The 26,455-nt window shown below is 63.6% G+C and overlaps 3 protein-coding genes across 8 annotated transcripts; 2 read left to right on the top strand and 1 right to left on the bottom strand.

The window, feature by feature from the left end:
• The first annotated feature begins 2,808 nt into the window (after window positions 1-2,808).
• On the top strand, window positions 2,809-7,932 carry DNPEP (aspartyl aminopeptidase). Of its 2 annotated transcripts, XM_058027757.1 has the most exons (15): window positions 2,809-2,841; window positions 2,972-3,047; window positions 3,129-3,217; window positions 3,291-3,404; window positions 3,728-3,853; window positions 3,991-4,121; window positions 4,481-4,565; window positions 4,992-5,099; window positions 5,338-5,415; window positions 5,745-5,828; window positions 6,115-6,275; window positions 6,422-6,461; window positions 6,794-6,895; window positions 7,253-7,420; window positions 7,817-7,932. In XM_058027757.1, the coding sequence occupies exons 1-15, from the start codon at window positions 2,836-2,838 to the stop codon at window positions 7,865-7,867; spliced, it is 1,419 nt and encodes a 472-aa protein (XP_057883740.1). In that variant the 5' UTR covers window positions 2,809-2,835; the 3' UTR covers window positions 7,868-7,932. The 2 variants fall into 2 exon arrangements, with proteins under 2 accessions (XP_057883740.1, XP_057883739.1); XM_058027756.1 differs by having other exon boundaries at window positions 7,253-7,932.
• A 786-nt stretch (window positions 7,933-8,718) lies between these two features.
• Window positions 8,719-20,247, top strand: PTPRN (protein tyrosine phosphatase receptor type N). The gene is made up of 23 exons (XM_058028259.1): window positions 8,719-8,847; window positions 10,500-10,550; window positions 10,742-10,855; window positions 11,091-11,196; window positions 11,317-11,515; window positions 11,673-11,997; window positions 12,207-12,323; window positions 12,441-12,520; window positions 12,596-12,882; window positions 13,340-13,426; window positions 13,546-13,625; window positions 13,839-13,903; window positions 16,161-16,373; window positions 16,502-16,711; window positions 16,802-16,949; window positions 17,114-17,187; window positions 17,480-17,557; window positions 17,690-17,809; window positions 17,921-18,087; window positions 19,157-19,210; window positions 19,322-19,386; window positions 19,475-19,548; window positions 19,649-20,247. Exons 1-23 carry the CDS (start codon window positions 8,751-8,753, stop codon window positions 19,718-19,720), a joined length of 2,883 nt encoding a protein of 960 aa, XP_057884242.1. The 5' UTR covers window positions 8,719-8,750; the 3' UTR covers window positions 19,721-20,247.
• A 167-nt stretch (window positions 20,248-20,414) lies between these two features.
• On the bottom strand, window positions 20,415-25,801 carry DNAJB2 (DnaJ heat shock protein family (Hsp40) member B2). 5 transcript variants are annotated; one of them, XM_058027879.1, is made up of 10 exons: window positions 25,718-25,801; window positions 24,778-24,866; window positions 23,588-23,697; window positions 23,108-23,161; window positions 22,878-22,997; window positions 22,612-22,701; window positions 22,383-22,488; window positions 22,182-22,252; window positions 21,734-21,955; window positions 20,415-20,802 (listed from the first exon to the last, which is right to left on the bottom strand). In XM_058027879.1, exons 2-10 carry the CDS (start codon window positions 24,840-24,842, stop codon window positions 20,792-20,794), a joined length of 849 nt encoding a protein of 282 aa, XP_057883862.1. In that variant the 5' UTR covers window positions 24,843-24,866; window positions 25,718-25,801; the 3' UTR covers window positions 20,415-20,791. The 5 variants fall into 5 exon arrangements, with proteins under 5 accessions (XP_057883862.1, XP_057883861.1, XP_057883858.1 ...); XM_058027878.1 differs by having other exon boundaries at window positions 20,415-21,955; window positions 22,878-22,994; XM_058027875.1 differs by having other exon boundaries at window positions 20,415-21,955.
• Between the last annotated feature and the right edge of the window lie 654 nt (window positions 25,802-26,455).

Genomic DNA, 26,455 nt, shown 5'->3' on the forward strand with positions numbered 1-26,455 from the left:
GGGATGCTGCAGGCCTCGATCGCGTCAGCCATGCCAGTGAGATGAGGCAGCAGCACCCGCCGCATCGCTGGCGGCTCACGTAAGGCATGGTGGCTGCTCGCTCAGCCTCCAGCAATTCCTGGGCGCTGATTTCACTTTCCCATGCTCAGACACGTGGGCCGGGATGCGGGGGACCGCCTCGATGGATGCCATCCCTTTGCTCATCCTGGCAGGGCTGGCAAGGGGGGGTCCGGCAGCCTGGCAGGCACTGGGAGAAGGGGGTGGCACTTCCTGGAGCTCTGCTGTGTTTACAGTCTTTGTCCTGGGCCATCTTTCCATTAACCCCTTCCAGCAGGGCGGGCTAAGAACTGCCTGCCCATCCCCAGAGCCTGCTGCCAGCAGGGAACACTTCTCTTACAGAGCCTGCCCAGAACCCCACCTGGGCTGCCAGGGGACACAGGAAGGACCACGGCGCCCTGTCCCTGCTGGCCCTTCCCTGCCAGGCACCCCTGGGCACACACGAGCCCAGCAGCAGGGTGCATACACGTGGAGGAGGAGCTGATGCCGTTTTGGAAGGGCTGCCTGTGGCTCCCCGCTGCTCTGGATGATCCGTGGGGCAGCACGGGATGGGGGACAGCAGCACTGTCTTTCCAGGAGCACGGTGATGGGGTAGGGGGCAACCATAGCAGGTGCTGTGCAGCCCTTGGCACCCGGCCCGGGGTGAGTCAGAGCCCACCCGGATATAGCCATCAGGAGCTTTTTCTGGAAGTCCCGCTGTGCCGGGAATAGCTGTGGCACGCCGAGGCACTGCCCTTTGCTCGCAGCGGCGGGGCTGGACAGAGGCCACACCCGGCCCTGCCACTCACGGCTGCTCTGACAGCCCCGAGGCAGGCACGCCCTGCCCCTGCACACACACCCCTCGGGAGCCATCCACCCCGAGCACCCGCTGGGTACCCATCCCCTCTGGGCATCCACCGCTGGGAGCCAGGGCTCTAAATGTCCTCAGGCGTCCCTCAGGCACAGCCTGGGAACCATTCAAGAGCTTCTGGCCCTGAGCTGAGTTCTGGCAGCAGGGGGGTGATGCTGGCAGGAGGAGCGTGGGGATGGCTGCCTGGCACACAAGTGCCTTTGACACACGTATCCCAGCTCTGGGCTGGAGTGCTGGGTGCTCCCAGCCTGCTCCCAGCCCATCTCCAGCCTGGCCTGGGGGGGGTCTGGCCCTGTGTTGTGCTGTGGTTGACATGGAGACCCTCCAGCTGTCTGTTTGCAGGGTGCCAGGCAGTGGGAGAGCTCGTTCTCATTTGGTGGTGGGGAGAGGCAGGTGCTGGGGGCTGGGAGCATAAATCCAGAGCTGTCAGGAACTCTCAGCACGACAGGTCACAGGGTCAGGGGCAGCAGGACCACCAGTTTCCAGTCCTCAGAATACAGACAGCATCTCCAGCTCACAGGGTGCCCACATGGGTGACTCAGGAGCTGGGAATCCAGCTGGCACCCAACACCTGGGCCCCATGCAGCACTCACAGGCTGCCACGTCCATCTCCCAAGGCCACATACCCATTGCTAGGAAGAAAGGACCCTGCTGGGAAATGATGCATGAAGACTGATGAAACCCAAAACCTTGCTGCTGCACCCAGCCCATGAAGGGAACCCAGACAAGGGTGGGAGGCACCCTAATCCAAGCAAGACCAAGGGGTCCTATCCCTTGGGAGTGCTCCCGGGGCTGACAGGCAGCTTGGGTGCTGCCCTGCCACCGTGCCAATGCTCGGAACCCAGTGCATTGCTGTTGCTCAGAGACATTTGCCTCCAACATGGGACCACGGGTTTGTGCCTTGTTTCATGTGGGGGCCAGGCAGTGCCAAGGCAGTGCAGGATGGGGGGCTGCAGCTTGGCTGTGACCCACCCCACTCCAAATATACCTGGCCTTAGAGCGAGTGTGTTTTCCTGTGCACCTGCACCCCTCTGCAGGCAGGCCAACCCCATTCTGGGGCAGTCCCTGCTCCCCCAGTTAGCCCTACAACTGTGGCACACTGGGGCAGGATGGGTGACCATCTTTGTGGAGCCTGTCCCTGCCCCTTGCTTCCCATCCCAGTCCCTCCTGGCTGTGTCCCTCTTCCACCCACCCTTAATTCAGCTGTACCCCAGCCTTGTCAGGCTCTGTGTTTGCCTGGCCTGGGCCAGAGTACGGGGTGAGGGGTGCAGGCTGAGAGTGCAAAGTGCATGGCAGGGAGTACAGTGTGGGAGGCGCAGGGTGTGGATCGCGGGGCGCAGGATGCACATTGCCGATTGCGGGCTGTGGATTGCGGGGTGCAGGGCTGGGTGCAGATTGCGGGGTGCAGGGTGTGGATTGTGGGGTGCGGATTGCGGGGTGCAGGGTGCGGATTGTGGGGTGCAGGGCGTGAATGCGGGGTGCAGGGTGCGGATTGCAGGATGCAGGGCTGGGTGCAGATTGCAGGATGCAGGGTGCGGATTGCGGGGTTCAGGGTGCGGATTGCGGGGTTCAGGGTGTGGATTGCGGAGTTCAGGGTGTGGATTGCAGGGTTCAGGGTGCGGATTGCAGGGTGCAGAGTGTGGATTGCCGGGTTCAGGGTGCGGATTGCAGGGTGCAGAGTGTGGATTGCGGGGCGTGGATTACAGGGTGCAGGGTGCGGATTGCCGGGGTCAGGGCGCGGATTGCGGGGCGGGGATTGCAGGGTGCAGGGTGTGGATTGCCGGGTTCAGGGTGCGGATTGCCGGGGTCAGGGCGCGGATTGCGGGGCGGGGATTGCAGGGTGCAGAGTTCGGAGTCCGGGCGCAGGCCGCGCGTTCCTCCAGGCCAGCAGGGGGCGCTGTTCGGGCCGGCGCGGGGCGGTGGCGGCCATGCAGGTAGCGGGCGGGCGGCGGGCGCGGGACGGGGTCGGGTCGGTGCCGCCCGGGACGGGGTCCCCGGTCCCGCGGGGGTCCCGGCCCGGGGCGGGGTTTTGCCGGCAATGTGCGGTGACGGCGGTGCCCACAGGCGGCGGCGCAGGGCTCGAAGGCGGCGGCGCAGGAACTGGTGAAGTTCGTGAACCGCAGTCCGTCTCCGTACCACGGTGAGCGCCCGCCCGCTCCCCTCCCCTCCCCGGCCCTGTTCCTCTTCCCGCGGGCGGCCCTGACGGCTCTTTTCCCCTCAGTGGTGGCCGAATGCCGCAGCCGGCTACTGCAGGCCGGCTTCCAGGAGCTGAAGGAGACGGAGCACTGGGACGTGCGGCCGGCGCAGAAGGTGGGCCCGGCTGGGACGGGGCAGCGGGAGCCGGGGTGGACGGGGCATCTCACCTCTGCCCCTCTGCCTCCAGTACTTCATCACCAGGAACTACTCCACCCTCATCGCCTTTGCCGTCGGCGGCCAGTTCCAGCCCGGGAATGGGTTCAGCCTGCTAGGAGCCCACACCGACAGCCCCTGCCTCAGGGTAAGGTCACCTGGCTGGCTGCTGAGTCTTTCTCTGGGTTCCTCCAGTTTCATACCCCAAGCAGAAACTATCCTGACTACCCCTGTGCCCTGCAGCATCATTGTTGGGTCCCTGCACCTTCCAAATGTGTCATCCAGAGCAGCCCCTGCATTGCTCTGCCTGCTGCTGTCTCCTCTGTGTCCCTGGTCCTGAAAAACCCCTCACAGCACCCTGTGCTGGCAGCATCAGCAGTGAGGCTCTGGGCATGAGCTGCCCAGTTCCCACCAGCTGCCCGTTCCCCAGCGCTTCATGGTGCCAGCAGTGACACCTCTGCTGCTGCCCAGGTGAAGCGTCGCTCAAAGCGGGGACAGGTGGGCATAGTGCAAGTCGGAGTGGAGACCTATGGAGGGGGCATCTGGAACACCTGGTTCGACCGTGACCTCACCGTGGCCGGGAGGGTGATCATAAAGGTGAGTCTGATTTAGGGCACGCATGGTTGGATAGCTGTGTGTCTCTGGCACTGGGTCACTGACCCCCACGCAGAGTGGGACCTGCTGCAGCCTCTCAGCTCTGCAGCCTGGCCCCAGAAGGCCTCCTTGTGTTTCAGGACCAAGCCACGGGGCGCCTGGAGCATCGCCTGGTACGTGTGGAGCGGCCCATCCTCCGCATTCCTCACCTGGCCATCCATCTGCAGCGCAGCATCAATGAGAGCTTTGGGCCCAACACCGAGCACCACCTGTAAGGCCTGGCTCAGCCCCGACTCTTGGCCAGCCCTTGGGAGGGCTGGGACCCAGCTAGAGCAAAGCCCCACCTTAGCTCTCCCTTTGGCAGCCACTCATTGCAGTGGGGAGATCTGCAGTGGCTTTTAGCCCCACAGAGTACTTCCAGGAGATGCTTCCAAGCATTTGGGAAAGGACACTGGAGTGTCCTGAGGTGGCACAATAGATTTGTGTTTAAAATGTGCATTCTTCTTCCATTTGGCATATCAGTCATTCCCTGGAGGAGCAAGGCAAACACACCAGGAAGGGTTGGCAGTGTGTGACCCAAGCAGGTGAGGTGAGCAAAGCTCTGGGAGCTAATGTTGCTGACCCCCACAGGGTTCCCATTCTGGCCACTGCAGTGCAGGAGGAGCTGGAAAAGGAGGTGCTTATGGAGTCCACACCTTGCAGTGCTGCGTCCCAGGTGAGCTGTGTGCCAGGGATCAGCAGGGACACTTGCAAGGACCTCACACTTGCCACCTTTGATTTTGAGTCCTCAGGGACCTGCCACCAGGTTCCCCTTCTCCCTGTGGACTGCTGGTAACCTTCCACTCTGCCCAACAGTTGTGCACACAGCACATCTGTTCAGCCATCTCTCTCTTCTCACCCTTGCCTGCAGCCAGTGTGGAAGGGTGCATCTCCCTGGGGAGGGAGGGCAGGGCAGGGAGGGGGGCTAGCACAGGGGCATAGAGCTGTCCTGGCTGAGGTGGGGGCTTGAACATGGGAGATGTTAGTAGGAGAGAGGACTTTGCCAACATAAGCAGGATCAGGGACAGCTTTGCAAAAGGAAACCAGGAGTTTCTCCTGCCATCCACTGCCTGCCCTGCCCACAGCTCTGCTTTCTTCCCAGACAGAGCGGCACAGCCCTGTTCTGCTTTCCCTGATCTGCCCCCAGCTGGGGGTGAAACCAGAGCAGATTGTGGAGATGGAGCTATGCCTGGCAGATACACAGCCAGCGGTGAGTAAGGGCAGGAACCTCCGTCTGTCTGCACACAGCCTGCAGGCTGGCACTACACGGGTCTTACCGTGTTACCTGCTGCATGTCCTTTGCCTGGGGCATGCCAGGCTGGGAGCTGAATGGAACTAGAGAGAGCTGCTCCTGAGGGGCAGAGATAAGGGTACCAGAATGGGAATCCAGTGGCAGGTGCTTTTTGGTGACCCAGAGCTTGTGCCCCACTCCTCTTGGCTCTCTGCAGACGCTGGGTGGTGCCTTCGATGAGTTCATCTTCTCCCCACGTCTGGACAACCTGCACAGCTGCTACTGCGCCTTGCAGGTGAGAGGGGAAACAACCTGGAGACTGCAGCGTGGCCCCCGTGCACCCCAGCTCAGCTTTGGGCTGGCCAAAGGCTCTGCAGGGAGTTGTGTTCTCATGGAATGGGTCTAGATTGTTGGAGGACCTGGGGTTGGGTGCCCCCTTTGCTGCGTGTGTGGGATTCCCAGCAGCTCCCAGGGGTGACTCTTGCTGTCGCTGGGCAATGTGTGTGCCCACAAATCCTTCCTCCATGCTTTGGACTCTCCTGGGAGATTTCCTGATGGCTCATCCTGAGATTCCCAGGATGGAGTGGCACTCATGCTGGTGTCCATTCCCTCCTAATCCTGCAGGCCTTGATTGACTCATGTGCAGCACCCTCGTCCCTCTCCGAGGAGCCCAATGTGCGTCTCATCGCGCTCTATGACAACGAGGAGGTGAGCGAGGGGCACAGCCGTGGGGTGGCTGGCACCAGAAGGTGCTCCATGTTCTCTGCTCTTCCCCAGCCATGCCTAGCATTGGAGAGAGCATCCTAGCAGGAGAGAGATCCCACAGCCCAGTGGAGGAAGCAGGGATTTGCTTACAGCCACGTGGAGCATGGCCCAGGCAGGGGTGGGAAGCGCTGGTGTGGCAGGAAGCTGCTTGGCTGGCCTTAGGGAGCAGCCTGTCACTCCTGTGGCCCCTGTGGTGCTGGAGGCTTGTGCTGATGGTGATCCTTGGCAGGTAGGGTCAGAGAGTGCACAGGGTGCAGAGTCCTTGCTAACGGAGCTGGTGCTGCGCCGGATCTCTGCGTCGCCGCACAACCTGACAGCCTTCGAGGAGGCAGTGGCCAAGTCCTACATGATCAGTGCTGATATGGCCCATGCTGTGCACCCCAATTATGTGTGAGTAGTCTGAGCCGTGCCACAGGCCTTACAGCCTGCCCTGCTACCTGTGGAATGTATCCCCATCACTCCCCAGGTGGTACAGACAGGACAGTCCTTGTTGCAGCAGGGTATGAGTAAGAGTGTGAAACACTTCTCTTTTGCAGGGACAAGCATGAGGAGAATCATCGTCCAGCCTTCCACAAGGTGAGGGCAGCCCTCTGCTTGGCTCTAGGATGGTTGCTGTCTGTCTGTCCTGCAGTGCTGCTGCCCAGCATTCAAATGGAAAACATTTATCCTACAATGGGATTTGACTATGCCACATGTCTGATGTTAATCACTTGGGATCCCAGTCTTGTCCATAGAGCTCCTCCCTGCTCTGAGCTGGGGCTGTCCCCATGGAAACACTGTCCCCATCCCCATGGGCTCACCCAGGAAAGGGAGAATGGATGATATGTTGGGCATTGCCTGGGCATGGGTGTTTCCAGGGCCACTGACTGTTCCTGGGTCCCATCACAGGCCTGCCTTCCTTTGTGCAGGGCCCTGTCATCAAGGTGAACAGCAACCAGCGCTACGCCTCCACAGCTGTCACTGAAGCTGTGATCCGGGACATTGCTGCCCGCGTGGGTGTCCCTCTGCAGGTGAGCCAGACTGGGTGAGCCCTCCTTGAACATCAGGAGTTTGGGCTGCAGCCCTGCCCCTGGGTTCATCAGAGGGGGCCTGTGCCCAAGCTCCAGCCCTGTTACCATGTCTGACCCCACTGGGGTCTCTGTGCTGCCTGTTGCTGTGAGGCTCCAGCCCCAGGACTGCCTCAGGGAGCAGGCTGGTGAGCAGAATGGAGCCTGGCCTGAGCGTGTCCTATCTCTGGAGCGTTCTTTGAACCCTGGCATGGGTTGGTGCTGCTTCCCTGCCCCAGGTCACCTCCCTTCAGGGCTGAGGGCCCATGTGGGAGGCCATGGGGTAGCGTGTGGAGCTGCTGAGGTCTTGCCCCCATGCAGGAGTTCATGGTGCGCAACGACACACCCTGCGGCACCACCATCGGCCCCATCCTGGCCTCCCGCCTGGGGCTGCGTGTGCTGGACATTGGCTGCCCCCAGCTGGCCATGCACTCCATCCGGGAGATGTGCTGCACCTCGGGGGTGCTTCAGAGCATCACCCTCTTCAAGGTGAGCCCTGTGTCCCCCCATCCTGCGCTTAAGTTCACTCCCTGCTCCTCTACATCTCCCACATCCCCATGTCCCCAACCAATCCCTGCTTTGGGGCTGAACCCAGCCATCCCACAGAGCTCCCCAGCTCTCTGGAGCAGCTCAGGTACTGGCTGCTTCCGGAGGTGCCCCCTCTCATCCCAGCCTTCCCCAGTGACTGCCATCCCTAAGTAGTTCCTATGGCAACTGGTGCTAGCCTTGAGTCAGCGATGAGTTACTATGGCGACGTGGTCCTGCTCTCTGCAAGTAGCTGCCTGCTATGACGCTGTGACTGGGAGATGCTGCCTGCCCCCACTGCCTGTCCCCCCACCCTGCACCGCCTTGCTCAGCCCACCCTGACAGCCTCTCTTCTTCCAGGGCTTCTTCGAGCTCCTGCCGACGGTCAGCAGCAGCCTGGTGGTCGACTGAACATGGTGGGGAGGGCGTAGCAGTGGGTTTAGTCCTGGGGCCATTAAAGCATTTCTGTCTCACCAGCGAGTGGTCCATGACTGTGGCTGGGGCTGACGTATGTGGCTCCCCCTGGGGACTCCCATCGCTCGCACCTGTGCTCTCCTCTGGAACCGCGAGCAAGGCCCATCCACAATCCCTTGTCGAGGGGTGCTGGGGGTCCCAGCTAAGGGGCCGGAGGACAGGGCTCAGCTTTTACTCAGGGAGAGCTGGTGGGAGGATGTCCGGTCTGGTGCATCGCTGGGGCCGCCCCTTTCCCCAGGAACGAGCCTGCGGCCGTGTGCGCACGGATCTGCCGGCGCCAGACCCGGAGCTGCTCGCCGGGGCCGGTACAGGGGGTCCCTGCCCGGGCCGGGGGCTGCCTTCTGCCCGCGGCCGATGCCCGGGCGGTGCCGCCGGGCGGGGCACGAGGGTGCGGCTCCGCGCTCGCCGCTCATTGGGCGGCTCTCAGGGGCGTGTCCCAGGCGGGAGCCAGTGTGGCCGCGGGGCAGGGAAGGGGCGGGCGCTGATTGGCGGGGGCGCTGCTGGCGCTGTGGCACACCCCCGGGGAGGCGTGGCTCGCCCCCGGGGACGCGGCGATTGGCGGGGCGCTCGGCCGCCTCTCCCCGGAGCGAGGTGTGATTGGCCCCGCCGGACAGCGCGGGGCGTGAGCGCGGCGCTGAGGGCAGCCGCGCGGGTTTCTGATTGGCCGCTGCGTAGGGGGGCGGGGCGCCGCGGCAGCGCGCAGCGCGGCATTGGCGGGGCGGTGGCGGCGGGCGGGGCGCGCGGCGCGGCGGGGCGCGGGTTGGCGGCGGCGGCGGGGGCGCGGCCGGCGGGTGCGCCATGGTGCGGCCGTGAGCGGAGCATGGGGCGGCGGCTCCTCCGGGCGCTCCTCTGCCTCCTCCTCCTGGCCGGCCGCGGGCAGCTGCGTGACGGCGCCGCCGCCGCCACCGCCGCACACGGTGAGACCGCGACCCCGGGCAGGGCGGCTTTGCCCCGGGCTGCGCGAGGGCCGGAAGGAGATTCCCGGGGAGTGGCGGGGCTGGGAGTCCGCGGCCGGTGCGGTCGCCGCCGCTGTAGGGTGCTGTCACGGCGTGCAGCGGTGACGCCGGCCCCTGGCGGATAGCGGGACCGGGCGGCCCGGGACCGGCACCGCGGGTGCGCCATTGGCACCGGGGGCGCCGCTCTCCCGGGACTGCCGGGCCGGTGGGTGTGCTAAACCCGGGGCACCCCGCCGGCTGTAGAGGTGCCGCCCCGCCGGGCCCGAGAGCCAGCAGCTACGGGACGGGAGCAGAACGGTGATTGCTCATGCCCGGGCCAAAGCCGGTGCCGGGGCTGCCGCAGGGATGGGGAGCCCGGGCCAGCGGCCCTGAGCGTGGCTTGCTCCGAGACCGTGCCGCCCTTTAGCCGCCCTCCGCCTCTAAGTGCGGCCGCCCGGGCCGTTGCACCCGCTCTTCTCCAGGTCGGTCCGTGTGGGCCGTGCTTGGAGCTTTCGGGGACCCGAGTGTCGCTGTCGATAGCAGGGCTGCAGCCCACCGGCACGGCACGGCACGGCCCGGGCTCCGCTGACTCACTACCGGGCGCCCGAGGCTGCTGCGCCCCTCGTCCTCCGGCGGCCCGGGAGTGCCGGAGTGCATCCGGCTGGACCGCGGGGTCCGCTGCCCCCGGGAGCAAGCAGGGAACGGTGCCGGTGCCGTGACGGCTGCGGCCGAGCACTCCCCTGGCCGGGGGAGCCTCCCGGAGCCGGGGCCACCGCCCCTCCCGGCGGAGCGCGGCGTCTCGGCGGGAGAACGCGGCGCCGCTTCAGCACCGCGGACAGCGCCGGCCCTGCCGCCCTGCTCGGCCCCGCTGCCGCCGTCCCCGGGGTCTCCCTCGGCCGTGGGTCCCGTGCCCCGCACAGGCAAGGCCTCCGCCCCGGGGGACGCCGGCCGGGGGTGCCGGGGTTCCGAGGACCCTCATCCCCACTAGCCCCCTTCCCCCGCGGCGGGCTTGACGGGCCCCTCCCTCCCCTCCCCCCGGTTGTTTTCTCGTTCATTCCTTGCCATCCGGGGCTGAGTCATCGCCTGCTGCCGTCTCGCTGCTGACGGTCTTGGACCGAAACGGGGGGGGAGAGGAAGGGGGAAGCCGCCCCCTGCCCAAGTGCTGCCCGCCGAAGGGGTTGGAGAGGTACACACCGCACACCCCCAAGAGCACTACATCCGTGCCTTGGGGTCCGCCTCGCAGGGAGAGTGGATTCCCGTGTCACTGGGTTGCATCCCTTCCTCGTAGTACCACATGTAGGAGGGCAGCAGATGTGGTTTTGCGGGTCTCTGCTGCCTCAGTCTTATCTTCCTAACTGCCATCACCCCAAAAAAACTCCAGGCCTTCCCCACTCTCCAGAGCCAAGGGCATACTTTCTACACAGCCCCCATCTTGTCTCTGAGGGGCAGAACAGACTGGCACCGAGCCTCTGCCATGGGCTACAAAGCTGTGTCCCCTCCCACCATCGCCACATTGCGTTCCTGTGCTGCTTTTCCGGAGCGTAGGAATCCCCCGAGCAGCTGGTGATGAGCAGATTCCATTGGAGTCCCCCTTGAATGCTGTGCTGACTGGTCTGTCTGTCTGTCTGTCCCAGGCTGCCTGTTTGACCGAAGGCTGTGCTCCCCGCAGGAGGTGTGTGTGCAGGGTAAGTGGCGAGCAGGGCTGCAGGGATCCCCTCTCCCTTCCCACGTGTGTGTGAAGGGTACAAGGATGCCCTGCAGGGGTGCCTAGGGTGCAGTGCAAGGAGGCATGGCAGGAGGAAGGTGGGGCTGTGCCTGGAGAGCCTCACATCGGGGTGTTTGTTCATCCAGTCCCGCTCTCTTCCTTCTCTGGCAGATGGGCTGTTTGGGCAATGCCAGGGGGGCTCCGTGCAGGACAGACCCTACTTTCAGGTCACCTCTCCCGTGCTCCAGCGCCTGCAGGATGTCTTGCGGCATCTCATGGCACAAGGTGAGCGGGGGAGCATGGGGGAAGTCCCTGGGATCCTGCAGGGAGGGGATGTCGGGTGGAATTTCCTATTGGCACTAGAGCTGTCTGTGGTCCTGCCGGCCCAGGGTGGGCTGAGGAGGCGTGGGGTCAAACCCCGGCCATGGGACGCAGGGTCAGAATACCAGGACGGCATCCCCTGCACTCACACCACGGTCCCCGGGCTGCCTCCATGTCTCACAGCCTCCTCCCATGGCAGGGCTGTCGTGGCAGGACGGCATCACCCAGTATGTGATCTCTCAGGAGATGGAGCGCATCCCCCGCCTCCGCCTGCCGCCCTCGCTGGAGCCGGTGGCCAGGGACAGGTAGGAGAGCGCCGGCAGAGCTCAATGGAGCAGCGAGGGCTTTGTTCCCCAGATCGGGGGGGTAGGGGAGGGACGTGCCCCTTTACCCGGTGAGTTACCCCAGCGCTGTTTGCCTTCGAGGTTCCTGCCTCTCCGCAGCGAGCCCCGGCGAGCCCCGCTGGCCCCGGACCCCGGCCTGCCCGCAGCTCAGCATCTGGAGCAGCCCCCAGCGCTGCTGCTTTCCCCGCTGGTGCAGCGGTACCTGGAGCACGTCCTGCTGCCCTCCCCACCCCAGCTGGCCTACGAGGAGGCTCTGCTCAATCCCTACTCCTACCACAAGGTAAACTGGGGGTGAGCGCCTTCTCCTGGGCAGAAAAGTAGAGATTGGCAGGGAGCTGCTGCACTCCCAGCACTTTCCTGCAGGTGCTGGGGTACTCCCTGCCTCCACCGTGGGGTGACAGGGGACCTGTGGGGTTTGCCGTGTGTTTTGGTTGCAGTTCGGCTATCAGGATGGTGCTCACCAGCATCCCAGCGGCTCAGCCAGGCAGAGCTCTGACACCTCCTCGCTGCTGGGCCGGGTCCCTGCCCAGACCCTCTTTGGGGCTGGCCCTGTGCCCTCCTATGGCGGGCAGCCAGGAGTGGATGGGGGGCATCTTTTCCAGGACTTGGGCATGCTTTCCCTGCCCAGAGAGAAAGCTGGCCGCCCGGACCCTGCCGGCACCAGGCTCCAGCACAGCTTGCGGCTCCCCAGTGACTACAGAAACATAGAGGAGAGGGAGCAGCAAGCACCCCTGGCTGCCCAGCCACCCTCTGCACAGACGGGTACCTTGTTCTCCAGCCAGGCACAACCCTTGTCCCTGTCCTGTGCCCACAGCCACGAGTTCCTCGTGGCTCACACTTTCCCTCCTCTTTGGGTTTATGCCCATGGGCAGAATGTCCCTGCAACCCCACCTGCTCCATCTGCTTCATCCCTGGCCCCTGGCCTCCCTGCAGATGCAGAGCACCCAACCTGATGCTATGTCCTCTTGCAGATGCTGCCCTGAAGAGACTGGCTTCTCTCCTGGCCAGCTATGGCCTGGGACTGCCAGAACTGAGTCCCCAGCAGATAAGCAGCCTATCCACCCTCCTCCAGCTGCTCCAGAGCTCTGGTGAGCTGGGTGCAGGGATGGGACAAGCAGGGGCTGGCAGCAGATGCCCTGTTTCAGGGTAGGGAGTGTTGCCTTTTGGGGTGGGTGCTGCAGGATCTCTGTCTCTCTCCTTTCCAGGTGTTGCTGGCCCTGAAGTGCCCACAGCAAAACGGGTGGGTTTGCAGCAGGGTGATGCTGGAGGAGGTGCCATGGCACAGGTGGGATGAGGGGGAGGAGACATTTCCCCAAGGCTCTCCTCAGAGATTCCAGCTTCTCCTTTTTTCTCGCTTCAGGTGATGGAGGGGAACATGCAGCATGGAGAGGAGCCAGTGCCCCCTTCTTCTGCAGTGCCAACCCCCAAAATCCCAGCCAGCAGCTCCCCAGGGGATGGAACGAAGGGCAGGGCAGCACCCTCACCAGCTCCCCGGGCTGAGCCACAGCAGGGACACAGTGGGGATGCGCTCAGCCCCGGGAAGAACATTGTGGTGGAGAAGAAGAGCTACACAGAGATGAAGGACAGTGGGGCACAACAGGGCGTGCGGCCGCTAGACGAGTATGGCTACATCATCACAGACCAGAAGTGAGAGCTGGGGGTCATGCAAGGGGGTCTGCATGTGTCAAGGGTCTGTATCTCCCCACCAACAGCTATCACAGCTTCACATGCTTGGCCGAACCTGTTGGTTCTTTGGTAGGGCCGGGTTTCTATGGGGTCAGCTCCCACTGATCCATTCTCTACCCACAGCCCTTGTTCCACCCCAAAGCCTTCCTTTCCCAGCCCACACCAAGGCCAGAGCTCGCTGTTGCAGGATGGAAGGCTGGGAGTGTTTGTGCACGAATGTCTCTGCACACTCGTGTGCAAGGGGGGTCAGCTCACCCCCACCCACAAAATCACCACAGTGTCACCTCCTGCCCAACCTGACACCTGCTGTGTGCTTGGGACTCCCTGAGCCTGCCTGTCCCTGCTCCCTGACTGTGGGGAGCACAGGGCTGTCCCCTCACCCCTGCCCCCCCTCCTCACTGTGACACTGTCCCCACAGGCCCCTGGGGCTGGCTGCTGGCGTGCAGCTGCTGGAGCTCCTGGCCAAGCACCTCCACCTCTCCACCGCCAGCTTCATCAACATCAGGTGAGGTCCTGGTGCCACGGGGACAGGAGGGACTGGGCTGTGGCGAGGGTGGGTAGGGGGTCTGCATTTCCAGCTCTCACACTCTGAGAGCTCTCACACTCTCTCCCTGTCCCTGGCAGCGTTGTGGGTCCTGCCCTTACCTTCCGCATCCGACAGAACCCCCAGAACTTCTCCCTGGCAGATGTGGCCAGCCAGACTGGTGAGCTGGGCAGCATCCCCCTGATCTCGTTCCTCTCTTCCCCTCCCAGCTGTGGGGTGCCCTTCCCAGGCACCAGGGAGCGAGGGCTCCTGCTGTCCATCCCCCTGCCTTGGCTGCAGCAGGGGCAGCTGTCAGAGCTATCCCCTGGCTCTGTTTCTGGGGGCTCTCGTGTGGAGGGGAGCATGCCTCTGACCATCTCCTCCCTGTCCACAGAGCAAGTGAAGGGAGAGCTGGAGCACGAGCTGGGCCTCAAGATTGTGCAAACAGGAGTGGGAGAGGTAGGAGTGAGCAAGGATTCCATCCCTGGGGCTGAGGGGGGCAGGGATAGAGCAGTGGGGATGCTGCCACTGGGTACGAGCCAGGGGCCCCCAGCCCTGGGGTACAGGGGCCTTTGTGAGTGAGCTGTCCCTGCCACTCTGTGGGGCAGCTGGAGAGTAGAGGAGACTGGGCAGTGTTTGGGATGCTGTGCTGGAGATAGACTCCAGTCCTGTGTTGGAGGACTCCTGTTGGAGACTGCTCCACTCCTGTCTGTCCATCATCCCCCTCCACTGCCTGGCAGCCCCATCCTGCCCAAGGCTCTCAACTCCTTCCAAAACAGAAGCTCCACAGTGTTTAAAGGTGGTTTGAGAGGGATTCCCATAGGCTTTTCTTTCCCCCAAGACCAGAGGGGTGCAGGCTGTATCCCTCAAGGCTCATCCTCACCCTTGCCTCCCTCCAGCCTGCACACCCATCTCAGCTGTGGCCTGGGCGCCCGAGCACTGGGATGTTCCCAGGGCACCCCACAAACCATAGCTAGGCAGGCAAAATGCCATCATGTCCCCAGAGAATGGCAAAGCAGCTGGAGGCAGGGATGGAACAGGAGCCATCTGTTTGGAGAGGGGTTCCCCCTCCCCATGCTCCTCTGAGGAACCACAGGAACAGTCTCCTGGGGCAGGATACAGGGGCTGGAGACAAGGACCAAGCCTGGCTCCTGTGTTTGCAGCCTGAGGAGGAAAAATGGTGTAGCACATCCCCAGCTCAGTGTCCCCATTTCTCACTTCTTGTCATGTGTCTGTAGTTGTGAGCAGGGAGGAAGGAAGGAGGGAAAGAAGGGGGAACTTTGCAGGAGGCCATGAAGAAGGGGTGGCCTGGCCACTGAGGCAACCTGTGTCTATCAGCAATATGCAGAGTGTGTCCATGGCAATGCCTTTTGATGAGGCAGGTGGCAGGAACTGGGATAGATGTCAGAGATTATAAAGATGGAGCTCAGAGGAAGCTGAGGCAGCTTTGCAAACCCCCTTTTGCACTGACCTTCCCAGTTCTAACCAGCTTGTGCTTTTCCTTCATTCCCTCCCGGCTCTGGACTTGGTGGGGGTGGTGCAAGATTTGAGGAAGAGGGATGTAGGGAGGCAGGGAGACAGCAGGGCCTGGGCAGGCCTTGGAAGAGAAATCCCTTCTGTCCCCCCTGGCTCTGCTGACACCTCCAGGGGCTGCAGGGCTGCTGGGAGGTGCTGGGGCTGCTGGGTGCCCTGGCTGCAGGACTGGCTGCACCCTGATGGCAGCTGGGTGCTGGGGGGCAGTGGCTGCAGGGACACCCAGGCTGGGGACATCCCCAGGCGATGACGAAGATGATGATGATGTAGTTGATGATGGTGCAGTGTTCCCTCGGTAACCTCATCAGGCTCACAGCCAATGGGAGGCCGTGGCAGTGAGGTAATGCAGGGCTCTGGCAGCTCATTGGGCACAGGAGGTTTGAATTGGTGATGGCCCAGGATCCCTGTGCTGCCCTAGCTGGACCTAGGCAGTCATGGCATTGACAGGAACGTCTTGTCCAGCAAGGCCTGAGCAACATCCTGTGCCAGCACGGGGCTGGCATGGGTTGGGGTGTCTCCCACAGACACAGGGAAGGAGCCCTAGAGACACTACCAGCAAGGTGGCAGGGGCTGCTCTGTGTCCAAACAAATGAGGGCAACAGGAGAACTTGTCCCCTGAACAGCTGGGATGGTACCAGCAGGGCTGGCATATTGCCCGCCCTGCCTCCCTCAGGGTCCTGCTGTGTGGCTGCAGGGGACAGGCAGCCTCAGTTGGGCAAGTCCCTGGGAGTGGCACAGTCAGTGCTGCAGTTGCCTCTCCTACACCATTAACTCCTGAATTCAGCCCTTGTTGATCTCCAGCTGGGCAGAAGGTGGTCATGGAACCAGAGTACTAAAGGGCTATTGCCTGCCTTGTAGAAGGGCAGTCCAGGCTGGGTTTGCCTCAGGCAGCAGCCCTGAGTGCTGGAGGCAGAAGTCACTGCTACCTGGGCTTGGCTAAGCTCCTGCAGCTCCAGGGAGACCACTGTAGCTGTTCCCCATGTGACACAGAGATGGGTGCACTCTGCCTCACCCCAGTGACACCAGCTCTGCCCCTGCTGAGGGTGCTGGGAGAATCAGCACCCTCAGGAAGGGGAAGGAAGAACCCTTGCTCTGTTTTAACCCCCAGCAACCCCAGATGTGCAGCAGAATAGGGTCTCTGTCCCCCAGCCCCACACTAACTAACCCTTGGCTTGGTCCCCAGCGCAATGAGGCTGCTGCCTACTCACGCCCGTCCCGCTTTGGGGACGGCTTCCACTCGGTGCTGCTGACCTTCATCGCCCTGGCCTGCGTGGCAGTCCTTGCCATCGCCGTGTCCGCCGCCCTCTGCCTCCGGCGCCACGCCAAGCAGCGCGAGAAGGAGCGCCTGGCTGCCCTGGGGCCCGAGGGTGCTGCTGACACCACCTTCGAGTACCAGGTAGGGCCCTGGGGGGTGCGGGACCCCGCGGGACGCGTCGCTGCCGCGTGTCAGCATCGCTCAGGGTGCACGGAGCTGCCCTGTGGTGGCACAGTGGCCGAGGGACAGGGCTCTCGCTGCCTTCCCAGGAGCTGTGCCGCCAGCACATGGCCGCCAAGTCTCTCTTTGGCCGCGCTGATGCTCCGGCAGCACCAGCAGAGACTTCAAGGGTGAGCAGTGTCTCGTCCCAGTTCAGCGACGCCCCGCAGCCCAGCCCCAGCTCCCACAGCAGCACGCCCTCCTGGTGCGAGGAGCCTGTCCAGTCCAACATGGACATCTCCACTGGACACATGATCCTGGTGAGCCAGCCTGGAGGGAGGGAGCCGGCCCCCTCCCCAGCCGTGCCTCTGCCCCTCTGCTGCTGGGCTGACTCCCACCCTCTGCCCCAGGCCTACATGGAGGACCACCTCCGCAACCGGGACCGGCTGGCCAAGGAGTGGCAGGCGCTCTGTGCCTACCAAGCTGAGCCCAGCGTCTGCTCCATCGCCCAGAGTGAAGCCAACCTGAAGAAGAACCGCAATCCTGACTATGTGCCCTGTGAGCATCCCAGACACCCTGCCCCAGGGATCAGCCCCAGGCAGCAGCTGTCCTGCTGGAGCAGGGCGTGGGGCATGGGGACGCTCAGGGCCGTGGCAGGTTGCAGCATTAGTGTGCCTGCAGCTCCTCTAGCCACTCACCAAGTCTCCTGGCCTGTTCCCTAGATGATCACGTGAGGATCAAGCTGAAAGCCGAGAGCAACCCATCCCGCAGTGACTTCATCAATGCCAGTCCAATCGTGAGTGATCACTCCTGCCCTGCCACCCTGCTCCTTGATGTGTCCAGCCCAGGTGAGGTTTTCACTCTGGGATAGAGCTGGACTGAAGTTACATCCCTCAGGGCTATAGATGGGAGCTTTGTGCCTGCCCCATTCCTCAAACAATTGTTAAATCCTATTTTCATCCTGGCTGGGGCACCTGAATCTCCCTTCCCAGCCTTCCTATCACCCCTGGAGTATTTCTCTACTCCTTCAAGTGTCACCAACCCTTGGCTGAAGAGCATGAAGTGTGATACCCCCTTTCCTGCTCCAGATTGAGCATGACCCACGGATGCCAGCGTACATTGCCACGCAGGGGCCGCTGTCCCACACCATTGCTGACTTCTGGCAGGTGAGTGTCACACAGCTGTGCCAGCACATCGGGGTCCCTTTGTGTGCTGCCCACAAACTGGGTCACAGGGGCTTTACTGCCCTCCCCCCTGGGCTGTCCCCCAGCAGTGAAACCCCCTTGCCTTGCCCACAGATGGTGTGGGAACATGGCTGCACTGTCATTGTCATGCTGAGCCCCCTGGCCGAGGACAGTGTCAAGCAGTGTGACCGCTACTGGCCAGATGAAGGCTCCTCCCTTTACCACATTTATGAGGCAAGTGCGGCAGGCGGCCTGGGGCATGGAGCATCCTCCGGTCCCCGTCCCCCTGGGCGTCAGTGCAGCACTTGCCTGGCACTGATGCTCAAGCTCTGCCTCGCTTGGCAGGTGAACCTGGTGTCAGAGCACATCTGGTGCGAGGATTTCCTGGTGCGCAGCTTCTACCTGAAGAACGTGCAGTCGCAGGAGACCCGCACCCTGACGCAGTTCCACTTCCTCAGCTGGCCGGCGGAGGGCATCCCCACCACCACCCGGCCCCTCCTCGACTTCCGCAGGTGAGCGCCCACCTGGCACCGTGCCAGCCCTTGGGGAGCCGGCGTGATCCCAAATGCAGGCACTGATGGGCCAGGTGAGGACATCGCTGCCACGGTGATGGGGATCGGGGCCATGGCATGGACCAGGTGCAGGACTAGGAGCTGCCATGGATGGAGGGGGGAGCAGAAAATAAAGGTTTTGGCCAAATTGAGATGAGGCTCAACAGAGTTTGGTGGGTAAGAAACCTCTGGCTGACATTGCCAGGGCTCTCCAGCCTTTACAGGGAGGGTAGGAAAAGTGCTCTTCCCCTGAGCTGGCATGGGGGGCAGCATTGACTGGCACCTTCCCCAGCCATGGGTGCAAGAAATCCCCAGAGCCAGCCTCAACTGGCTGTGACCCATTGCTCCCAATGCTCTATAGCCAGTGGTGGATCCCTAGCTAGCCCAGGGCAAGGGCTGCAGGACTGGGACTGCTCCCAGGAGACTTGCCTGCCCAAGTCTTTAGGTCCCTGGTGGTGGTGGGCTCTTGGCAGGCACAGGCTGCTCACTGTCCCTGGGTTGTGTGGGGCAAGAGACCTAGCCTAGGGCAGAGGGGGTGTCTCTGAGCATGTCGCCCTCCTCTCAGTCCCGCTCACGCTCTCTCTCTCTCTCTCTGTCTGTCTCTGTCTCTCTCTCGCAGCTGCCGGCGTCATTTTTGTGATTTGCAGCTAGTAATCTGGCTCCAGTTGCATAGTCACAAAAGTGATCGTTGGCAGCCGTGCCTGCTGCATGGAGCATGCCAGGAGCCCCAGCGGCGCCTGGCCCAGCCTCACACCCCACCGGACCAGAGCCGCTCCCGGGGGTCCTGCCACTGCTCCCCTCCCCAGGCTGGCACCCGAGGAACTCAACTCCTTTCCCTGCCCACTTTCCACTCGTGGTCCCCATCCCATGTCCAGCACCATTGTGGAGGCAGGAGGAGCCATGAGCGGGACCCCCAGGGCCACATCATGGTGTGCTGCTGCCCTGCCCCACCGAGCACAGCAAGGGACACCTAGCACAGCCTTGACCCGGGCACAGCAGGGCACTGACCTGTTCCCTCTTATCCTTGCAGGAAGGTGAACAAGTGCTACCGGGGTCGCTCCTGCCCTATTATCGTGCACTGCAGGTACTGCAGGGGATGGAGGGGCATTTGGGGGTGACTGAAGGCTGGGACCTGCTGCCCAGGACCAGTCCCACTGCAACCAGCTCCCCTGGACCAAGCATCTGTGTTTTGCAGTGACGGCGCAGGCAGGACTGGGACGTACATCCTTGTCGACATGGTCCTGAACCGAATGGCCAAAGGTAGGTGCAGGGAAGCACCATTTCTGCCCTCTCCCTGAGCCTGGCCTGTGAACTCCCCTCCTAGCACCCCTCTCTCCCTCTGCCCCAGGGGTGAAGGAGATAGACATAGCTGCTACGCTGGAGCACATCCGAGATCAGCGGCCCGGTATGGTGCAGACCAAGGTACGCCCCAAACTGGGGCTCCTCTCCCTGCACATCAGCATACATAACCCCTGGGGCTGAGGTGGCAGGGACCCTCACGTCTCCTGCTGTGCTCCTGCAGGACCAGTTTGAGTTTGCACTGACAGCTGTGGCCGAGGAAGTGAACGCCATCCTGAAGGCACTGCCGCAGTGATGGCAAGGAGCCCTCCCTCCCCTCCTGTCTGCTCCCTGCCCTGCGCTTCGCACTCTCCTCACCGGCCTCTGGGCTGCTCTCCCTGTAAAATGGTGTCTGTGCTTCTGGCTCTGCTCCCCCTGCCCCCAGGCGCCCCTTCCCATCTCCCCAAGGACACTGACCTCAGGCCCTCTGTGTGCAGGAACCCCATCACACCCACTGTCACCTCACAGGGGACAGGGCTTGGTGGCCCTTATGCCCTGTGGAGGGGGACACCAGGTGGTGCTGCTGGGAACTGGCAGGGGGACTCCCCAGCCTGTCAGTTCTGTTAGCCCTCTTCTTGTACCCATGTGGGGGGTAGAAGTGGGACCAGGGGTCCTCCACAGTTGGGGGGAGCATGGGGTGCAGGGGGGCCTGGCCCAGCCCCACTCCAGGTCCCCTTTGTGTGCTCCCTGCCCAGTCACTCAAGCAGAAGAAAAATTTCTAGAGAACTATAATTTTGTATCTTGATGTGAATAAAGTTCGTGTGTCACGTTCGTGCAGCTGCAGCCAGGCCTGGCCTCTGACTGTGTGTATTGGGATGGCACAGGGAGGAAATGGGACGTTCATCCACCTCTATCCCTGCACTCTGCAACTGCCAGACAAGCACGGCTCACCTGCAGGCAAAGATGAGAACCCTGCATCCCCAGCCCAGAAACACCCCACAGGCAGAAGCTACTGCAAACAGGTTTATTGACAGCTGTTAGCAGAAGGGGGGTAGAGAGGGGGGCTACAGCGAGGAGGGGGGCAGAGCCCAGCCCTGCTGGCTGAGCCCAGCCATGCTGCCCCTCGCTGCATACAGCCAGCAGCCTAATCTACAGCAACCCCCGTCACCACCCTCTCCACCACCCTGCGGTGCCCGGGGCCTCTCCCCCCAGCCCCGGGATTGCTCGGCCACAAGCCCTGTTGTGCCCCCCCTCACCGCATCCCACGGAGCCAGAGGGTGCTGGGGAAGGGGGTGGCAGGGGGTGGCCGTGCAGGGAGAAAGCGGAGTCCTGGCTGGGAGAACCTTCGTGGGCCAGTGGGCGTGCGCGGTCCCCGGGCGCAGCAGCCTCAGAACACACCTGGGGAGACAAGCGGAGGGGGGTACACAACAGCACCTGTGAAATCCTCCTCGGCCAAGGGCTGGGGAGAGGCAGGGAAGGAGGGAGGAAGGTCCCAGGCGGAGGAGGAAGACAGCCAAGGCAGAACTACGGGCAATGAAGAGGGAAGGAACACTTGTGAACAGCACGGAGGGTCACTGCTGCTGTGGGAAGCAAGGAGGGAACGGTGCCCTGGAGGGTGTGCAAGGCATACGGAAGGGAGTGACCAGGCAGAGTCTGCAAGGAGACAGAGGAGCAGGGAGTACAGGCAGGAGCAACAGCATCCAGAGGGAAGAGACAAGACACAAGGCACCAAGCAGAGGCTATGTGCACAGCCCTCCTTGCAAGGAGGGGAGCTCAACTCAGCACTCCCTGCAGCCTGGGCAGGGGCAGGCTGCAGCCAGGGAGGCACCCGCTGGACACCCTGCCTGCCTGCATGGCTGGCAGGGAGAGAGGGGTGGGCACAGCCAGAGCATGCCTGCCCATGGGCCCCCCACACTTCCAGCAGACAGGGCAGGAAGCTGCCCCTCTTCCTGGGACCCCATCAAGGGGGCTCCTCTTCAAGCCACTACCTCCAAGTCTGGGAGCCTCCAACGCTGGGATGCCACTAGCCATCCGCTCACCTGAGCAAGGAGGCAGGGCAGAAGACACCCCCTCCCTTGCTAGGGGAGGCAGGAGCTGAGTTCCGAGCAGTGAGACTCCAGCCCTGCTTTCCTCTCCCTGTCTCACGCTCAGAGCAGGGGGCAGTGCCACAGCTTCACTCTGGGGGCAGGTTCGTGCCCCACTGCAGCAGAACTGCTGGCCCCCCGTGGCTCCTGCTCCAGCCCCCCCCGGGCACCGCGGGCTCTGTGGGCGGAGGACGGGCTGCTGTGGCTGCCCCCCGGTGCCGACAGGGAGCCGGGGCTGTGCCCACCTGCTTGGTGGTGCCCCGCAGCTTCCATCTCAGAGAGGCTGTAGGCCATGGCCAGCTGCAAGTCCTCATCCTCATCCTCGCTGTCCGTGTAGAGGCAGACAGGTGAGGAGCTCGAGGTCTGGCGGGGGGCCGGTGCTGGCGGTGAGGGGGGCCGTGGCCTGGGGAAGGCGTGCTGCTCCCGCCGGCTCAGCTCCAGCCCCAGCGCCATGTCATCAGGAACACCTGTGGGGACAGCGGCAGGGCTGGGGGACTCATCCACTCCAGTTCTCCAAAGATGGAGTGGGGCCCTGGCACCTCCAACCCACCCCACCAATCCTTCAGTGCAGAGCTCCAAACCAGGGCCAACCAAGGCTCAGTCCAAAACAAAGCCCGGATGCAGCACCTCCCAGACATCCCAAAGGGAAAGGGTGGAGACCTCAACAACTCAGTCTGCAGTGCCCCTTCTCACCATCGATGTGGATCGACTTCAGCTGCCCATCCTCCTCCACTTCCACCCGCTCCCGCCCGTTCTCAACAATCCTGCAGACAGACAGACAGATGGACGGTCAAGGGCCATGCAGCCCATGCAGCACAGCAGGAAGCTGCAGGGTCAGAGGCCGGCTGATGGAGGGAAGTCTGTGGGAGCAAGGTGGGCTGGCACTGCCCTCACCTCTTGGTGGTGATACGCCTGCCGTTAACAAAGGTGGTGGAGGTGGAAACAGAGCGGAAGCCCAGTCCTGCGTCTGGACCAGAGCTGAAGGATGAGGCGAAGAAATCTAGAGAAGGGAACAACAAGGTTGGTGTCAGGGTGGGCGGCAGGAGGGCAGGGGACAGACTCTGTGCAGGGGAACATGGTGCTCTGGGACTCCCCTGCTGGGAGGAATGGCAGCATCTCCTACCTGAGGATCCTGGGAAGGGGGAAAAGAAGTGGCCTCCCCCATGGTGCCGGGGGCCAGGTCCTCGCAGCTCAGAGAAGGGCATCATGTCATCTGAAAGGCAGGGATCCCCCCCATCAGCATTACCCCATCAGCTTGGTGAACCAGAAGCAGGGCACTGACATAGGAATCCTCTGCCAGGGCCAGCCATGAGCTCTATGCCCAGGCTCAGCAGCTGCCCCACAGACACACAGATGCCCAAGAGCCAGCCTCCCCTGCCCCACACACACCAAAGAATTCAGCAAAGGGGTCTCGTCCGCCAAAGAACTCCCGGAAGACGTCGTGAGCGCTGCGGAAGGTGAAGGTGAATTCGGGGGCCCCTGCACTGGCCCTGGAGCTGCCTGCTCCTGCTGGAGAGAAGACACTCAGTGTTAAATGGAGCCCTGGGTGACATCTCCCCTGAAGGGTCTACAGGCAGGGATGTATCCAGAGCTGCACTCACCCCCAGGGCCCTGCTCACCTGCTCCCATGAGTCCATCCTTGCCATAGCGGTCGTAGATGTCACGCTTCTGCTCTGCAAGAAGAAAGGGGGCTGTGGGGAAGCTGCCTGCCAGGTGGGGACAGGAGCACTGACACTTCTCCCAACCAAGGGAGGTACAGAACAGCAGGGAGCAAGAGGAGGTGGTTGGCACAAGCTCCAGCACTGAACTCAAAACCAAGTAAGACCACTGGGCAAGAATGCAAAAGCTTCAGGCCCACTGGGGAGAGCCCATTGTGGATGTCAACAGCTCGGCATCTCTCCCAAGGCTGTTTTGGGAGACATGTGAAGAAGTAACCAAGCCCCAAAAGCTGTGTGGTAAAGCTCTAGGGACCACTGCCTCCTGGAGACAGCCAGGGATGCAGCCTGGGCGAGCCCAGGAGCAGGACATGCCAGTGTGAACAGTCCCAAGGGCAGACACACACACACACACACACACAAGACATCACTGTGGTCTCTTACTGTCCGACAGTACTTCATACGCCTCGGCGATCTCCTTGAACCTCTGCTCAGCATACTCCTTGTTGTCTGGGTTCTTGTCCGGGTGCCATTTCAGAGCAGCCTTCCTGTACCTGCACAGAGGGCCAGTGATGGGCACGCAGCAACCCCCACCTGAGCATGCACCTCCTAGCCTGGGCAGGGGCACCCCAAGCTGCTTCCCCCAGCACCCTACAGCCTCAGGCACTGAACAGGAGCTCCTGGACTAGTTCTTCCTCCCAACAGTATGTGTTTCAATATATGAATATATATACACACATATAGATAGATATATACATGTTTATGCATACACACACCAACACACACAGACTAAACAAACAAACCAGAAATTACCCCAGAACTGCAGCACAACCACAGCAGAGCAACGTGTGCCCACCTCAGCTGCCCTCATCAATGGCTCTGGACAATGCTCACAGGTTTGTTCTGGAGCCTTCATGGGCTCCACTGTGAGTGTGCATGGACCAGGGCTTGCTAGGGGCCCCCTGGGGCCAGGAGAGCGCCAGCAGCTCTCTCCTCTCCACTGCAGCTAGCTAGGGTTAACCCATGCTTCTCAGCTTCTCCCACTCCCCATTGGGAAGCCCCCCACGGGGACCTCTGCCACCTGTTGGCAAGCCAGCAATCTGCTGGCATTCCCCTCAGGCAATGCCTCACCCCAGTGAGAGCAGCAGCACCTGGGCAGGGCACCAGGCAGGAGTTGCAGACACTCAGGAGGCTCTGTCAGCTCCCCAGCAGTACCTGAGGCACAGCACCCACCTGCCCACATCCCTAAAAGGGGACTGCTCTTCACTCTGTGACCTCCAGTCCCCTGACTTTGATGCCAGCAGAGTCCCTGTGCCCCAACTATCTGCCATCCCTGCACCCTCTGGCAGAGAGAGAGAGAGAAAAGGGAGCCTCCAAACACCACCAAGACTTGCCTCCAGCCCCAGGCTAACAGCAGGGACAGAGGAACCAACCCCACCAAAAGATGTCTTTGTATGGCAGCAAAGCCCAGCCCTGCTCTGGCATCCATACAAAGGAAACAAAGGCTGAATTGTCACCTCTGGAGCTGGGCCCTGTCCCCACTGCCCCGAAGGGAGCCCCTGCCTTGCTGGCACCAGGTGGGGGTGCTCGGGGGACTCTGCCCCACAGGCAGAGGCACACTGCCACACACTTACGCCTTCTTGATGTCCTCGGCAGAGGCATTGCGGCTCACCCCCAGCGCTTCGTAGTAGTCGACCATGACGTGAGCTGTCCCACGGGGTCACTGCAGGGGGAGAAGGCAAAGTCAGGAATCCACAGGCACAGCCCGGTAGTGCTGGGTGTGGGACAGCAAGGGCAGGCTGCTCACCCTTTCTAGCGCCCCGGCCACCCCACTGCCTCCCGAGAGCAATCAGTGCCACAAGCCATGCCCAGCTCCCCAGCACCCTGCCCGCCCCTCGGCCCCCCGGGAGCACCGGCAGCCCCGGACGGCGACCCTTGCTGCTGACGCACCGCCGTCCCGCCGGGTCACCCCGGCTTGCCCAGGCGGGGAGAACGGGGGAAGGGTCTCCGCTGCCGGTGCCGCTCCCTGCCCGCTCCCCCGGGGCTCAGTGGCGGGGCGGGGGGCGGCGGGAGGCCGCAGCCCGCTAAGGTGCTTAGCGGCTGGAGCGGATTAAGGGCTCAGCGGGGACCGTCCCCGGGCACGCCGGGACACTTCCACCGGCCGGCCCGCTCCGGGTGGGGGACAGGAGCAGAATGCGGCCGCTGCAGCCCCCCGCGACCCCCCGCGGCACCGTCCCGCCCCCGGTACTCGCCCCCGGCCCGTGAGTCCCAGCTGACGGGAGGGCGGTGCTGGCGCAGGCACCGGCACCGCCGCGGCACTGGGCCCGCCCCCCGGCCCGGCCGTAAACACGGCGCTGCCGGGGCCACCCGCCGCTGCTGGAAGTTTCCGCACCCCGCCCCGCCGCCACCGGCGGGCGGCCCTGGGCCGCGGCCAGCGGATCTGGGGCACCGGGAGGGGCGGTGGTGGCAGCACGGCAAGGGACGGCGCCGGCCCCGCTCCCCCCGTGCGCCACGGGCCGCCTCTCCCCGATGGCCCCTTGCGCCCCGCTCCCCCCGTCCCGGCCCGGGGCCCACCTGAGCGCCGCCGCAGAGCCCTCCCCGCCCGCCCGGGCCGCCCGCGGCCGGTGTCGCGCGTCCCCCGCGCCCGGGCCACCGCGGGCCTGGAGGCGGCTCCGCTGCGTGACGGGCGGCGGCCGCAGCCAACCGCGGGCCCTGACGTCACGCCCTCGCCGTTCGCCGGGTGACGTAATGGGAGGCGCGTGCGGACCGGCAGCGCGGCCGCTGCGCCGGTCGAGTCCCCCTCAGCTCCCTCAGCCCCGGTCTGGCCTCGTCCCGGTCTCCGTCCCCGCCGGCTCCTCCGCTCCCAGGGCCGCGCTGGGCCCCGGACAGCGCCAGCAAGGTGCGGTGGCAGCGGCCTGTCCCGCCGGTGCTGACAGCGCACCGCGCCGGGGCACGGCTGCAGCCCGGGGCAGCGCCCGGCGCCGCGTGCCGCTGGCTGCCCGCCGAGTCAGCTGCCCGGCCGGTCCCGCCGGCAAGGAGGAGCCGGCCGGGGGGGACAGCCGAGGTGACTCAGCGCTTTGTCGGGGCGGGGGACATGACGGGGCGCAGCTTGCCGGAGTGGCGGGCACAGCTCTCTGCCCGCAGCCCGGGCCGGCTGGCACCGCTGTGGCACCGCTGTGGCACCGCAGTGGCACCGGCAGCCCGGAGCTGCAGGCCACCCGCGCACCAGGGTGCCCGGGCCCCGTAGAATGCACCGGGAGCTGCGTTGTTGGCTTTTCTCGCTCACGGCCCCTGCCCGGACAGCTGCTGCAG

Source organism: Melospiza georgiana, chromosome 7, assembly GCF_028018845.1.
Source record: "Melospiza georgiana isolate bMelGeo1 chromosome 7, bMelGeo1.pri, whole genome shotgun sequence".
NCBI lineage: Eukaryota > Metazoa > Chordata > Aves > Passeriformes > Passerellidae > Melospiza > Melospiza georgiana.

Coding starts and splice junctions, on each gene's coding strand:
- DNPEP (XM_058027756.1), top strand. Junction 3,048..3,128: donor CAGTCCGTCTCCGTACCACG/GTGAGCGCCCGC, acceptor TTTTCCCCTCAG/TGGTGGCCGAATGCCGCAGC. Junction 3,218..3,290: donor ACGTGCGGCCGGCGCAGAAG/GTGGGCCCGGCT, acceptor CTCTGCCTCCAG/TACTTCATCACCAGGAACTA.
- PTPRN (XM_058028259.1), top strand. CDS start 8,751: ATGGGGCGGCGGCTCCTCCGGGCGCTCCTCTGCCTCCTCCTCCTGGCC. Junction 10,856..11,090: donor GCGGCATCTCATGGCACAAG/GTGAGCGGGGGA, acceptor CTCCCATGGCAG/GGCTGTCGTGGCAGGACGGC. Junction 13,427..13,545: donor GCCAGCTTCATCAACATCAG/GTGAGGTCCTGG, acceptor TGTCCCTGGCAG/CGTTGTGGGTCCTGCCCTTA.
- DNAJB2 (XM_058027875.1), bottom strand. CDS start 24,842: ATGGTCGACTACTACGAAGCGCTGGGGGTGAGCCGCAATGCCTCTGCC. Junction 22,253..22,382: donor AGGCGTATCACCACCAAGAG/GTGAGGGCAGTG, acceptor GTCTGTCTGCAG/GATTGTTGAGAACGGGCGGG. Junction 21,956..22,181: donor GAAGTCGATCCACATCGATG/GTGAGAAGGGGC, acceptor CTGTCCCCACAG/GTGTTCCTGATGACATGGCG.